The sequence below is a fragment of the Miniopterus natalensis genome, chromosome 1 (assembly GCF_054644295.1).
Source record: "Miniopterus natalensis isolate mMinNat1 chromosome 1, mMinNat1.hap1, whole genome shotgun sequence".
NCBI lineage: Eukaryota > Metazoa > Chordata > Mammalia > Chiroptera > Miniopteridae > Miniopterus > Miniopterus natalensis.
In genome coordinates this window covers 57,854,277-57,870,266 of record NC_142081.1, presented here as the reverse complement: position 1 = coordinate 57,870,266, position 15,990 = coordinate 57,854,277, and the positions used below count along the sequence as shown (strand labels likewise).

The 15,990-nt window shown below is 34.6% G+C and overlaps 1 protein-coding gene across 4 annotated transcripts in view; it reads right to left on the bottom strand.

The window, feature by feature from the left end:
• The window catches only part of UBR1 (ubiquitin protein ligase E3 component n-recognin 1), a 111,664-nt gene that overhangs the window by 30,725 nt on the left and 64,949 nt on the right, over positions 1–15,990 (bottom strand). For 3 of the 4 annotated variants that reach the window (XM_016212308.2, XM_016212312.2, XM_016212311.2), the window contains exons 30-37: positions 15,184–15,389; positions 13,683–13,776; positions 12,321–12,470; positions 9,483–9,580; positions 6,679–6,772; positions 5,484–5,632; positions 3,036–3,091; positions 1,895–1,991 (exon numbers count right to left, since the gene is read on the bottom strand). In XM_016212308.2, the coding sequence (XP_016067794.1) occupies positions 1,895–1,991; positions 3,036–3,091; positions 5,484–5,632; positions 6,679–6,772; positions 9,483–9,580; positions 12,321–12,470; positions 13,683–13,776; positions 15,184–15,389 (944 nt within the window). The remainder of the gene's footprint in view (positions 1–1,894; positions 1,992–3,035; positions 3,092–5,483; positions 5,633–6,678; positions 6,773–9,482; positions 9,581–12,320; positions 12,471–13,682; positions 13,777–15,183; positions 15,390–15,990) is intronic. The other variant, XM_016212310.2, reaches the window with a different exon arrangement.

Genomic DNA, 15,990 nt, shown 5'->3' with positions numbered 1-15,990 from the left:
CATAATACTCTCCAGGTCCCACCACGCTGTCTCAAACGGTAAGGGATCCTTTGTTTTTACACCTGCATAGTATTCCATTGTGTAAATGTTCGAGAAGATGCTTGAAGCACTTATTTGCAACATACATCTGGTATTTGGCCACTTTATAATGTGTTTTCACAGAGGTTCTGCTTCTTTAATTCATTCATACACCTTATAATGGCAGAGACCGCATTTTATATCTGCATACAGGGTGGAGCAAAAGTAGGTTTACAGTTGTTCATAAGGAAAATACAATAGCAATACAAAAAAATAATAATACAAGAATAAACTGTGTTTCATGTATGTTTTATTATTTATATTATTTATTAATTATTGTATTTTCCATATGAACAACTGCAAACCTATTTTTGCCCACCCTGTATATAGTTTATAGCCCTAATACCTTGCAAATAAAGATGCTCCTGCTAACAAGTTTTCACGACAAACTTTTATATATAGGCACATATTACAGAGCAAAAGCATATCAATTCTGTTAGTTACTGCTAATTAGTGATTATGCACTATTATTTTAGTTCCTGCCATTCATAATGATGTAAGTTAGCCTCCTTGTTTGCTCCTTATTTTGAGGTATTTTAAAAATCATAAATCTCATAATGTGTGATAATTGCAAAGGCAGGGTGTGCTAGTAAAACAAGGTATTCAAATTATGACTGAAATGAAGAGAAAAACCAAAAAATTAAAACCAAAACCAAAATAGTACTATGTAAATAGGACAAACTGCTCAACATAGCAAGAGGTCTTAAGAACAAAGACAGCCACATGTAACGTGCAAAGTTCTGGGCCTATCCAACTGACCAATAAGAGAAAAAGTAAATGAAAGAAAGGAAAAAATTTAAGTGTGTAAACTAAAAGAACAGCATCAGTATTAGATTCCAATTAGTGTGAGGCTAATTCAGGAGACAGCTGGAAGTTAATCTGAAAATATAAAAGCTAAGCATATTGGAAGTTCTAATGAAATGTAGGTGGCAGCCTTGGATGGAGTTGTAGGATCCCCACGTCATCAGAGTGAGCTGAAAGCTGCTCAGGAAGAGCTCTTTAAGAATCCTGTGGGGATTAACAAGGAGGAAAGTGACCTGTTTCAACAGACTTTAAAGGTAAAGTAGCAGGTCAGTTTTGAAAAAATGCCTGCTAGATCAGCTGGAAGAAAACTATGCCTGGCTTTAAAGCTTAAAAAAACTGAGTGACTCTTACTCTCTAGAAACATACTTGGGAAGGACAAGCTTAACCTCACTACCTGTAACATTTTGAACTTATAAACAAGTAGACTTATAAAGTCCTTTTTGAGCCAGACCTGTTTAAGTGCAGAGGAGCTTCTGTGCTACAAATGCCCAAATGAAAATGCAGATAACCAAAATGAAAGCCAAATCATTGTATTGCTGTATAATCTCTAATCCTTTTTATTTTTATATTAATTGAAAGCATCATATGAACTTAATTTCTAGTTGTTAGAATCTGAGAAAACCAGCTGTTATATAGCCTGTCTCAAAGAAAAGGGCACAAATGCATAAACCTGCATTCTGAGACTATTAAATTTCTTTTATTTTACATAACTTTGACTTTAATTCACCAGCAAAATTAAACATATTTTAAAATGAAATGATCTATCCATGTCATTGCTCCCTTTTCTAACCAAACTGGGATATAAGGATGTTAGTGGTTATGGATATTGGTTCAATAAAGCCCCTAGGTGGGTATAGGGACATAAGTTGAAAACATTTGGAAAGTATCTGATACTTAAAATGTAACTTCAGGTATTACAGAGACAACTGTATGTTTTGCTTTTGTGAGTGTTCAAAATGCGATGGAAAAGACATGTAAATATAACATCATAATAATTCAGAGAAGACTCTACCTGATAGGAGACGGATCAGATGTTTCTGTATCAGGACCTGAGGACAGGTGCTCCTCTGTGCAATGGCAAACTGCATTAATGCTCTGAGGCCATTATGCTAGATTGTAAGAGAAGGGAAGAGAAAAAGATAAGGGAAGATAACAGACCTAAGACATCTGCTGTAAAAATAAATCCCAGTCTGCAAGAGTTAGCTGCAGACTTATTATATACTTTACATGCTTGCAAATAAATTAGAATATTTTTAATACTTCTAAAAAGTTTTATGGCCTCACCAAATTCTTAATAGATTTTCCCATGACAAAGAAGCATTCAAGCTATAATCATTTCAATTCTCATTTAAGTACTCATTTTCTCCAGAGTCAATTTCTTAAATGCTTGGTCTAATTTATTCTATTGAGACCTATACAAAGATATATGTTAATAGAAATTCTAAAATGATGGCAGAAAGCCCCTGAATTCAGGGAACAGTGCTTCTATTTCCCAAATAGAAGGAAGAGAACTGAAGGGAGGCCCATTGTGGACTACAAATCCTCTGTGCGAGCTATCAGAAAAATAAGAGGGAAATGGCTAGGAAGGGGGTGGTCTAGGAAATCCTTGGTTGCCCATTCTGTTTATGGGGCTACTGAGAGCACATTTCCCAAGTACCGTTTTCAGGGTCCACACGTTATGAGACTTAGGCCTGAGGCAGGAGTATAGCCCTGTAGTGTCAGGATATGCCCATCAAGGAGCCATGGCTTAGTTTTATTCTTGAATTCAGTATGATGATTTATCTAGAGCTAAGCCATCATTAATAATTAATGTTATATGATGATGCAAAGTTAGTGAGAAGGAAAAAACTGTAGGTTTTTAATTTGGCAATAAACAGAGAAGGGGAGAAAAACTAGCTAGTATCATCTGAAATCTCTCTGAATTACATTGCGCCACCAAAATTAAGTAAACTTTAAAGTGTACAAAAAAATAAAATAAAGTGTACAACGGCCATTCAGTATCTATGAGACTGAAGTAGCTCCTTAAAAAACAACATAGAATTCTGCTAATTTTACAGAAAAAGGAGCAAATACAGAATTTTTAAAAAGGTAAACTGTGGGTTCCCTAAAAAAGCATACCATGAGTTACATGTACTCTGTATGAACATACATACCTGTCTATTCTGAAGTGCTCCAAACAGAGGTTTTCCTTCATCTCCCAGGAGGTTTTCTCAAAGAGTAAAAAAAACCCCAAAAATAATAAATCCTGAATACTTGGTTTCTATCAGATATTCTTTTATTAATTACATTTTTATTAGATAATTTGCACTTTTCCCCTCAAAGTATCATGTTTAAGTCTACGACAAAATTTCAAAATTTTTGAATAAGAGAATATTATAGAAGCCAAAAACAGATCATTTACAAATTGCTACTATATCTAATAATGTCCCTGCAGCAATCTACAAAGAATACTTGGGGAAAACAAAGGTTCCTGGTTCATTTTTCTCCTTTTAACATCTCTTCTATGCAAAAAATGTTTAAATAAGCAATTTTTATATATAGTCGCAACCTATTTTTTTATTATAGTTGACATATGTCATAATCTATTGCTTTGAAAAATAATGTATAAGGCAGATGCAAATAACTTTATTGCTCTTACAGAGAGTATGAAAAAGAATTATAACAGATTAAGAGGAAAAAAGATGAAATTAAAAATACCCAAAAAATGAGTATATTCCGTTTTGTTGGCTAGGGCATTTATTGCTAAATTATTCTTTTTTCTCCCCATGGATTCTCAGCAGCAGATACATCTACGAGTGGGGAAGGTTTATTTCCTCTCCCCCCCAATCTTTGAATGTTCCCAACTATGACAACACATTCTGTATATGTCTCTCCATTCTCATAGGGAATGAGGTATGTTAGTTAGCAGCTTATGCACTAAGAATAAAGTACAGTATTATGTCCACTGGATGGAAAAGCACTATAGTAAAAACAATGTAATACTATACTAAAAGAGTTCAATTACTAGGTTATAGAACCCCATATGAAGATTCAGTCCTATTCTCCAATGAATTTCTCACTTCTTTTATGACAAAACTGTGACTTTTTTTATGCTTAGTGTCTAAATAGAAATTCTTGGTTCCTAATGCTTATATTCCTGCTATGAAAGTCTTCAATAGAAAGTGAGATTTTATTCTATTTAAACCTATTGTTACTATTTCTCATTTTACTTAATCTTAGTAAATATAAACCTGAGTATTATCTTTTACTCATGATTTAAATCTGACAGGTTTGGAAGTAAATCCTAAAATCTGTTCCTAGAGACTGATGCTGAAGTGGCTTCATGTTACTTAATTCAAATCATGAAATAGTGTCATGTTATAAAAATATATTTAAATAAAGAAAACGTGGTAGACTTCATTAAAAACAACTACCAAAAATATATATGGGAAAGACTGAAACTGGTTAATAATAGTTATTATTCTTTCATATAGTATTGTATATCTCATAAGTGTAATGAGCAAATACGATAAAAATGTAAGTCATTCACCCTGTCAGCACGGCTCAATGGTTGAGCATGGACCTATGAACCAGGGGATCGAGGTTCAATTCCCGGTCAGGGCATGTGCCTAGGTTTTGGGCTTGATCCCCAGTGGGGGTGTGCAGGAAGTGGTCGACCAATGACTCTCTCTCACTGATGTTTCTATCTCTCTCTCCTTCTCCCTTCCTCTCTGTAGTCAATAAAAAATAAAAATAAATAAAATCCATTCCTCACTGCTATACTTCCCACCCCACACCAGCTTTACTGAGGTATAATTGATGTATAACATTGTTTAAGGTGTATAACATGTTGCTTTGATTGCCACATTTTTCTATAGAAAGCTTTTAATATGGCAAATAATTTTATAGTAGGCTTCCTTTCAGACTTGGTTGGCTTCTGTCTGTTAATCTGTCTTTTCTGAACACCTCAGTCAATCTTCCTTTCCCATTTTGTTGTTTTGTTTTTTTTAAAAATATATCTTTATTGATTTGAGAGAGAGGAAGGGAGAGGGAGAGAGAGAGATAGAAACATCAATGATGAGGGAGTCATTGATCAAACCCGCAACTGGGCATGTGCCCTGAACGGGAATCGAGCCCCGATCGCCTGGATCCTAGGTCGACGCTCAACCGCTGAGCTACGCCCGGCCGGGCTCTTCCTTTCCCATTTTAAGTGACCTTTAAATTTTTTAGGTGACTTTGGTTTCCCTTTCTTTTTCTCTTAAAGTATAAAAGAAATAAAAATTACTAAACCTTTCTGGGGTGATTCTTCTTCCTTTGCCTTTTTTCTTGATCTTCTAGTGTTGTAAATCTAACATATTTTGACTCTAGCTTGCTTCATGATGTACTTTTCAAATATTTTTTGCCTATGTTGCATATGGCCATTATTGTAGTTAAAAAGAGATCAATATAAAAATTTCCAGACTAAATGACATCAGGCCACACTAATCTACTGAAATATCAGTAGTGTTCAAACAAGTCAAACTATTTGGGGCCATCAGGGGAAAAATGGAGTTAATTTTTAGTCAGTCAATGTTAACTCTGTTTCTATAAAACCTCCAAACCTGTTCTTTTATAGGCTTTACCAATTGCCTGGAGAGTAAAAGCACATGTGCTCCACGTCATCATGGGGATTCGAGGATCCGTTTCATCAGGAGGCACTTTCAGTCCAATTCTATATACTGTTGTGGCAAACAGAATGACCATTTCCTTGATGCTATTAGAATATTTTATCCTAAAAATAAAACAGGAAATACTTATATAATGATTTCAGTAAAATGGGCTACCTACTGAAAAGAGTAATTAGGTATTGAAGCAACAAACTGTTTAACTCCTTTTGACAAAGTAAATTACTCTTTGTCAAGTTAGAGATTAGAGCCTCTGCAGAAAATTTATTAAGAAAACATGGGAAAAGCAGAAATGTGTCTCCTATAAGTAGAAAAATCTGTGATAAAATGGTAATGGCTCATATAACTTCACTACCTATGAAAGATGCAGTAAATGATCACAGCAGAAAAGGGTCCAGGCCCAAATTAAGGACAGGCTAGAGAGAGAAGAAATAAAATTCAGAGGAAACAGATCTGACATAACAAGTTTTACAACACAAGAAGTACTTTTGTCTTGACAGGGTATATGTGTTGGGAGAGGGAGGGAGTGATAATACCATGTACTTGGAGGGATAATTTCTGGTTTCCTGAACTTCCATTTGTAACAAGTAACATATATTTTCAGTAGCAGTGGGATACAAAATATAAACAAGGATCATAACCAAAAAAATGTACCTCAGGTCATATTCATTAAATAATTCCTGATTTAGATATAATTTTCAAAGTGTCCTCACATAAATATCTTTCCAAGAATCTTATGAGGTAAGTAAATTAGAAGGCCACTGTCTCAATTTTACAAACAAGAAAAATGAATTGGGGAGGGGGAGAGATGACCTGAGCTTTTCAGAAGTAGCATAGCAAGTTAAATGTGACTTTAACTGAAGTCTCTTAAATTTTGCTTTTCTTGTAGGTTATACTAAATAGAAATGGCATTCTTGTTGGTCAAAAATGGTCAATTACAGGTATGGTTCATCCTAATATATATTACTCTAATATCTCAAACCACTTAACTTTATTAATACAAATAAAACTCCAGGGAGAAAAAATACATAATGGGATAAAGAAGCAATTTTACAAATAAAGCAGGAAGGCAGGAAGTATGGAAGCAAGGAAGAATTGTTCTTCACTCTAATGTTCACAACCATTTACAAACTTCTCTTATTTAGATACTTACGAAGGCTGAATTCCATAACTCAGGATAGAATGGAATTCAAAAGTGGAATCACCCATTCCTTGATCAAATAAGACCGGAATTGTTGGGTTTTCTCCTTATAAATTAAAAGGGAAAAGAAAGAAAAATCATGAGTTTAGCCTGACACACATTGTAGCTTTTTAAAATTACATATGATCATTTTCAAAAACATTAAAAATGCTAATAAGCAATGAACAATCATTTAAAATTTTTCCATACAGATAATATTGTGCAATATTCTTCTGTTCTCCCTATAACTGTTACACATTAGATTTTTTAAAATTGATTTGGGAGAGAGAGATCAATTTGTTGTTCCACGTATTTATACATTCACTGATTGGTTCTTGAATGTATCCTAACCAGGGATCGAACCCACAACCTTGGTGAATCAAGGCAATACTCTACCCAGCTGAACTACCCATCCAGGTCTAGATGTTTTTTAAAAAAGGACAACATATATAGTACTGCTCTGTATCTTGTTTTTTCACCAATAGATCAGAAATGTCTTTCCACATCAATAACTCCATCTACATTTTCATTTTTAATAAATGCATAGTATTCTATTAGTAAGGCAGCATATATGAGTGAATAAGAGCAAAGGATTTGTAGCCAAACTGCCTGGGTTTGAATCCTAGCTCTGCCATTGACTGTTACTAAGACCTTGGGTAAATATTAAACCTCTCTGTGGCTCCATTTCCTCATCAAATTAGAATTGTTGTTTCCCTATATGGAATTAGTTGCTTTTTTCTGGTTGCTTTCAATATTTTTTTTCTTCATCTTTGGTTTTTAGCAGTTTGCATATGATCTGAGTGTGGTTATCTTTTCTGTCTGAGGTTCACTGAACTTATTAAATTTGCAAATTTAATGTCTTTCACCAAATTTGGTAAGTTTTCAGTCATTATTTCATCAAAATTTTATTTTCTGTTCCATCCTTTTTCTGGGGGGGACTTTGATGAAACAAATGTTGGGTTAAAAAAAGAAAAAGATTACACAGTTCCTATCTTTACCCCATTGCTTTTCCTGTCTTTTCTACAGATAGGATAATTTCCACTGATCTAATTTCTCAAATTGACTCTTATTTCTCAATCTCCATTTTTCTAATGAGCCCATCCAGTTAATTATTATCTCATAGTATTTTTTCAATTCTGTTATTTCCATTCAGTTTTTTATAGTTTTTTTTTCTGCTGAGAACAATCTTTCCATTCACGAAACCTTATGTTTCATGATTTATATAGCTGCTTTAAACTTTTTGTCTGAAAAGTTCAACATTAAAACATCTCAGGATTGGCATTTGATTTTTTTTTTTTTCCTTGAAAGCCGGTCAGATTCTCCTGGTTCTTTGTATATTGAGTAATTCTGGATTGTATCTTGAGTATTTTGAATATTACTCTGTGAGGTTACGGCTCTTAAAATTCTCCGGAAAAATGTACTTTGTTTTGGTAGGCAATTAGCCCAATTTGGTTCAACAAATTCTGTCTCACTGTCTGTGGGTGGTTCCAGTGTTAGTTTTCAGAGCCTTTGCTATACCGTTTGGTTTGCCAGGACACAAACTACTCAAGGTTTAGTCTGAGACTTGAGTGGTGATTTAATGCAGCTTCTATCTCAAAGCTGTCGCTATGCTTCTTGGGCCCTGTTCTGCACAATGTGCAGCTTGGAAGGGAGCCAGGACTTGTGTTAGTCTCAAAAATAAATTGCCCTTACTCTCCTTTACTCTCTAGCTCCAAGGGACCCCTTTTCCTAGTTCCTCTGGTCAAAATGACAGGTTTCTCTCAGTTTTAGTCCCCTGTGCTGTTGTCAGCTACCCTTTTGAGTAAAACTGTGAGGCAGAGAAAAACATTATTGAGGATTCACCCTGCATTCTTTGTAACATAGGGGTCCCCTTTTCCCAGTTACTTAGGCCAGTGAGATTGGCTTTCTCTTGTGGACTTAGGTATCTACATGGCAGTGCAGCTCTACAACTGGGGCTAGCCTCGGGAGAGGGTCAGAAGGGGGGGGGGGGAAGCACAACAGGAATTCCCTTTACAGTCTCCAGCTCTGAGGAGCTTCTTTGCCTGGTGCTGTGGCCAGAAAAAGATCACCTCTCTTAGACTTTTTGCTGTTCATGTCTGTTACACAGTTCTGTGACTTTGTCAGCCCTGGAGTCAAAGCTGGGAAATAAAGGAGGGGGGAAAAAAGCCAGGAAACTCAATGCCTGTTCTAATCACTCTTCAAATTTTGATTTCCCTTCCTAATCTCCCTGCCATTGTTTATTTCTCAGTCTTTAGGTAGTCTTATCTCCAACTGTAAAGAATATATAAATGAGGTAACAGATTAAAAAGGTTTTTGCTATTACTATTAATGATAACATAACAATATTAGTAATAGTAATAGCTAACACATATAGTATTTACTATGTGCCATGCATGGTTCTACTTTACAAAGGATAACTCGACCCTTTAATCAATGAGATAAGCACTATTATTATTTCCACTTTACAAATAGGAAAGATGAGGCACAGAGAAGTTAAGTAACTTGTCCAAGATCACATCAACAGTGATAGATATAAGATTTAAATCCAAGCAGTGTGACTCCAGATTAATCACTGTCTATACTGCCTCCCAGTATTAAAAAATTATTAAATCAAGTAAAGTAATTAAAACCAAACTTAGCCAGGGCTTCAAAAACCTTTATTTTCTGATATTTAACATGTATGTATTTTTAAACCATATTTTAGAGCAGTAAGTACATTTTTCTTAGAAAATTTAAAGATTCTGACATAGCTAAATAAAAAATAATTTTAAGCAAACCTTTAGCATGTTTTATATTATAACCTGATATTCTGGCCAGAACAGTTGGTATCCATCGTGCCAGGGTCAAAAGTTGAGCAAGAGCTTCTGCATTCTCACTGAAAAATGATATTTAAAAATTGTTAAAGCCATTGGCACAAATGGAAAAGCTTAACTTGTGGTGTTCTTCCCTGGAAAAAGTCAAATTCCTCCAGATTAACTGCCTAGGTCAGAGAACACGTGGCTAAAAAAGTAGTTTTGGGAGGGAGGGGAATTTAAAAAGTACAAGGAATAAGATTTCACCCATATTCCCATCACCTAGGAGCAATTAATGTCAGTAAATGGAATCACCATGCTTTTTGTTCAAGTCAAAAACTAGGTGTTGCTACTGATTTCTCTGATTCCTTTATGCCCCACATTCTAATTTATCAGCTAGTCTCAGAGGTTTTACCTTCTAAGTATATTCTAAGTTGATCACCTCTTTTACCTCCACCATTATTACCCCAATCCAAGTCACATCATCCCTCACCTGCACTAGTTCAAGAAACTGTTTTCCTGCTTCCACAACAGTGTTACGATTATTATCTGTGTATTTATCATACAGCAGAACCAGGGGGATGTTTTAAAAATGTAAATCAGGTAACATCACTCCCCTGTTCAAAACATTCCAATGGTTTCCCATCACACATAAAATACAATTTCAACTTCTAATCTTAGTTCATTCATAGCCCTTTTATGATCTGGCTCTTTGCTTCCTCCATTCCAACCGTGCTGCCTTCTTGCTGTGCCTGAACATGCTGATTGCGTTCCCATCTCAGGGCCCTTGCTCTTGATATTGCCTGTGTGTGGAATTCTCTTTTCCCAGAGAGTAGCACTGCTTGTCCTTCCCTTCATTCACGTCTCTGTTGAAATGTCACCATCTCAGAGAGAAGCTCCCTGACAACTCTGTCTATAGAGGCTCATGCATTGGTATGTCTCTAGCCCCTTATGCTGCTGCTTTAGTTTTTTCATAGTATTTCTCATTTAACACTTTGTATATATATGTTTATTGTTGGTCTTTCCTCTCTGTAATGTACATTCCATAACGGCAGGGACTTGACCCAAACTATTATTAACAAGCAAGGGGGACCACAAATAGTGTTATTAAAAAGGACTTTAAAATAGGAATTTGCTCATTTGAAAGACAGTAAAGTTAAAATATATAATGAACTGTGCTCAAATTCACATATCTGGGCACACACTTAACCAAAGAATTCTTTTAGTTCTCAGAAATGAAAGTGTACTATGATTAATTATGACCAATTTTCTTTAAAAACACTAGCTTATTATTAGTTTTGATTAACTTTTTATATGCTCTTAACTTTAATATCTTAGATTATACGATGTTGATTTTTCTAAAAATAAAAGTGGCAAATATAATGAACTACATAGGTAAGTTCAATTGTCTAATAAAAATGTTATATATAATTATGTATTTCAGATCCTAAGTAAAATTGTTCCTATAGATTAAAAATGTCACAGGATTCAAAGAGAACCAGTTGTAAAGATCAGTTTAACTTGAGAAAGGATTGTCCTGAAGTACCCTATTCTTAAAGACATCTTAAAGAAGGTGCTGAATATTCCTTTAGAGAATAATTTACATATTTAATAATCCTTATTTGGGGAACCACTATAAAAAAAAAGGCTTGTACAGGCTAAAAAGAAGTTGGACAGTCACTATATTTCATTATGACTTATTTTATCTTTGTCTTCATGTGTAAAATTAGTTTCGGTTATGGAGTCAGGTCTGGGTTCAAATCCTGGGTTTTTCTCGGGATAAGTAAAAACTACTGACAGTCTTCAATTCCTTATCTTTAAATGGGAAAAACAGTACCAACATCATTAGACTATTTAACAGAATAGCGTAACAGAGTGTCCGGAACTTATCAATTACTGAAAGAAAAAAAAAAAAGGACAAATCTTTCTGATGCCACCATCTTCCAAAAAGATGACATTCTATGTCCCAATATGTTGAATAGAAGACAATTTCCAAATTGGGTTTTCTAATGATATGGAATAGTGGCGAAAGAGCTACTTATTGACCCTGCTTGCCAAATCTATCACCTTTGAATTCTTCTGTTGTGGAAGGACGTTAAAAGTATTTTATCAACAAAATCATTTTCTTTAGTGCAACTTAGGTCATCACTACAAATTCAGTAAGTTTTAAAGAAACTGAAATAGTAATAATAAATAGTACTGTTATCAAGTAGAACAGTGAGGAAGAGAAATACACAAGTGAGTGCTCTAGTTTTCATTAAAAACTAATTTGCTGTTAAACTGCATTTATAGATGGTCAGAATATAAACTTAGTCTACATATCTAAAAACTATCCAAAGATATACAATGAATCAGGTGTTTTTTATTTACTTTGATAGTTGAAATTTTGCCCATGTCTCTCAAACTACAGCATTTAGATCTGCAGAAAAATAGAATTATAATTAATAGTACAAAGACATTTAGAGGAGCCAAACTCCAAACAGCAAATCAAATGGTGGCAAAGGAAGACATGAAAAGAACGAATCTTCTTTGCAGTTTCTCTCCTTCTGTGAATGCTAAGAGAGAGATTAAAATTCTATTGCTTTCACGGCAGTTGGAAGATTTACACAAAACATATAGATTTGAGTAAATGAGTATTTCAGTTATTTAAGAGGCCAAGAATTAGAGCTAATTTTAATCATATTTTTAAGCAGAAGGTTATGAAATAAAAAATTATTACTTTAAATAGGAAAAAAGAAACTAATAATCTAACCAAAATAGGCATAATGAAAGGATTAAAGACAGCTTTTTATAAAATTAATCAAAACATAAATTAAAATATACCTGTTTATTGTTCGAGGCTGCAAAGGAATAATGGGGATCACAGTATTGCACAGGGACTTGCAGAGGGGGCAAAGATATTCTCCACTTTCCAAGTCGAAAAGGTCAACATGAATACGCTGCTGAAAGCTAAGCTGTACAGCTTCAAAATATCTGCAAAATTCCAAGACATAGGTCCATTTACACATGTATCTTCGCTCCAATCCAAGTGAGAAAAATCTGAAATTTTTGCCTCAATGTATGTCTTTAAAATCCACATGCAAAAATACACAAGTTATAATTATAGAAGAAATAGGATGCCCATTCTATCGGGGTAAAACTGGAGGATTCATCAGGGTAGAAACAAATTTTCTTTTTTAAAAATATATCTTTATTAATTTCAGAGAGAGGAAAGAAGAGGGCGAGAGAGAGATAGAAACATTAATGATGAGAGAGTCATTGATCGGCAGCCTCCTGCACGCCCCCAACTGGGGATCGAGCCCACAACCCGGGCATGTGCCCTGACCGGGAATTGAACCCCGATCGCCTGGATCCTAGGTCGATGCTCAACCGCTGAGCCACGCCTGGCTGGGCACAAAAGAATTTTTAAATAATTTTATTGAATCATAACTTGTCTCCTGCCACAACAACATGGAGATACAATGTAGACACTACTTCCCTCAGTTTCTAATGACCAATTGAAGTAGCCACTGGCTATTACAGGAAAATTATGCATTTTAATCCAATGCCAAAAGGGTGAATCCTATACAAAAGACTTCCCAAGAATTATATTTCTGAATTGTTCTCTCTTCCAGAGGTAGAATTAGAATTTCTTGTCTATTCTATCTCAAAAGTACTTTTCACTCTGTTTTGAGAGGAATGAGATTTTTAAAAAGATTATTGCTTCTTTTACGCAAATATTGAGCAACTAATTAGTTTGTGAAGAGAAAGTGCAAAAGAATGATGAATTGAGAATTTAAGTTCGTAACTTTACATACCAAGTTCTAAAGGTGATAATGTAATGAGTACCATGCAAACAAAATTAGTAATTAAAATCACTTTGCCCAGCCAGGCGTGGCTCAGTGGTTGAGTTTTCAACCTAGGATCCAGGAGATCGGGGTTGGTTCGATTCCCGGTCAGGGCACATGCCCGTGTTGCAGGCTGCAGCCTCTCGATGACTCTCTCATCATTGATGTTTCTATCTCTCTCTCTCGCCCTCTCCCTTCCTCTCTCCGAGATCAATAAAGATATATTTAAACAAACAAACAAAAAATAGCTTCAATTATTCAAATAAGAAGGAAAGACATGAGAAAACATGCCTTTTTGTGGCCTTTAGTGAACTTCAATATTCCTAGTTTCTTTCAAGAATATGTCAGGACAACTTACTTCTGCCAGCACACTGCATGCATTACATGACCACAGCTTCCTGTATAAGTTCCATATGCCAAGTCTGGATCCATGAAAAGTGGGTCCAGGGATTCTGGTACAGGAAGACAAAAATGAGAGGTATTGTATTTATCTCTCCCACAGTCATAAAAAGGAGGGAAAAAAGAGGTTATCAGGTCTCAAATTCTAATCATAAACTTTCTAAGGAATATCCAAGAAAAGTACCACAATATCATGATAGCAGGATCTCTATTCTTAATAGTAAGTAAAAAGAGGAAAATATAAAACTAGACTTCCAGGTCTGATTAAAAAATTAGTATGGATTAATGACTAGTTCTACTCTTGATTTACATTTTTATTTTGAACATTAGGTTTAAGTTGCCCTATCTTGGTTGAAGTTATTATCTATGACTCACACAAATTTACTTCTGTAATTTTATAAGTAATTTGACTGGGTAATTTTAAGGGATATATAGGGAGATAATAATCTACTGGATAAAAGCACAGACTACAGGATTCAAAATCTGGTTTCATATGACAGTTATAACTCATGGCCTTGGGCAAGTTACTTCTCTGCCTCAGTTCCTTCGTCTATAAAATGGAGCCAATACTGGTAACTAATTCATAGGGCTATTGTAAGGATTAAGTGAGTAAATTCACAGAAAGCACTTAATCTGTGCCTGGCATATGGTAAATATTCAATAAATGTTAGCTTTTTAAAAAAATCAATATTATTATTCCAAGGGTATTTTTAAAATAAAGCAGCTATCTCCTGATGTGCTATAAGAAGTGCAATACATTAATTAGTATTCTTGCCAAGAAAATGCTTACCATGAACCTAATCATGAGGCAAGAATCAGACACATCCACAATGTAAGATACTGTATAAGACTATTGGCTTGAATTCTTCAAAAAAAAGTTATTATCATGAAAAGAAAAAAGGCAAGTAACTATTCTAGATTCAGATAGATTAAAAGAGACACAACTAGAGCAACACATGAAAAATGTCTGGATCCTAAATGATAAAGTCTAGCTAACAAAAGACATTTTGAGGGTCGCTGGGGAAATTCAAGTATGGATTTCATATTAGGTGATATTCCTGATATGTTATTTTCTTAAGTGTTATAATGGTATGGTAGCATATAATAGATTGTCCTTAGTTTTAGAAAATGCATGTGGAAAAATTTAGGGATAAAATGTCATGATGCTTGCATCCCAATTTCAAGTGGTAGAGCGATGAGAAATGGAGGAGGGGGGAGAGAGAGAAATAGGGGAAAGAAAAAGCACTGTGGTCAAGTGGTAACAAAAATTAAAACAAAACAAAGGAGCCAACATGGCATGTAAAGACCCAAGAGTCCATTTTACGTATAGGTAAACTGTGATTTGACCAAATAAGGCTAAATACAATCTTGCTCCCAAAGTTCTTCCAGATAGTATTTTTTTTAAATTACATAAGTATGAAATGAAATGCTCAAAAGGATATTTATTAAACAATACATACCCCCTGAGAATGCTATGGGTTTCCCCCTGTGCTGGGTTAAGGCGGTGGATTTCTGGACACAGGCCGATAATACCATGGCATTATTTTCTATTTTCACCTCTTGTTCTTCTTGGCAGAGGATGCATGTCAGCACCTCCTTTTCAATAACAGACGGACCTCGTTTAGGACCCAAAGCAATTCTAGAGTAGTCACTGACTGGTGGGGTGCTACCAAGAGAAATGGCCAGAAATAAGGACACATGTTTTGGTCACTTGTCTTTATATCTTGGTAGATTTTAAGTAATTATAGGGTAAGAGCTTTAAGAATAAAAACAAAATAAAAATTATATTTAGTAATATTAGCTTAAAATCTTCCCCCGATTTTTCCTGGCTTTTATCAGTTATTCTGCTTATTCGAAAATACATTTTGTGTTGTTACGTACAAAAAAAGCAGATCACAAAGTAGAATGTATATTATAGTTATACTGAGTTTATTGTACCAAGAAGCTGAGTTATCTATTTTCATTCTGATTATAAAAGTAACACGTTTATTAAGAAAATTTGGAAAATCTAGAGAAGTATAAAGAAGAAAATAAAAAACATTATACTCTAACAACCTAGAGATAATCACTTGTGTATTACTTTCCAGTCTGCTTTCTATTTATAACATTTTTACATAATTAAGATCATATTACGTATATAGATTTGCATCCTTTCATTCACTCATATTTTAGTTGTTTTCTCATGTCGTTAAAATTTCTTTAGAAACATTATTTTTAAATGGCTGCACAGTACTTGTACCATATGTGCTATAATAGTTTTATCCATT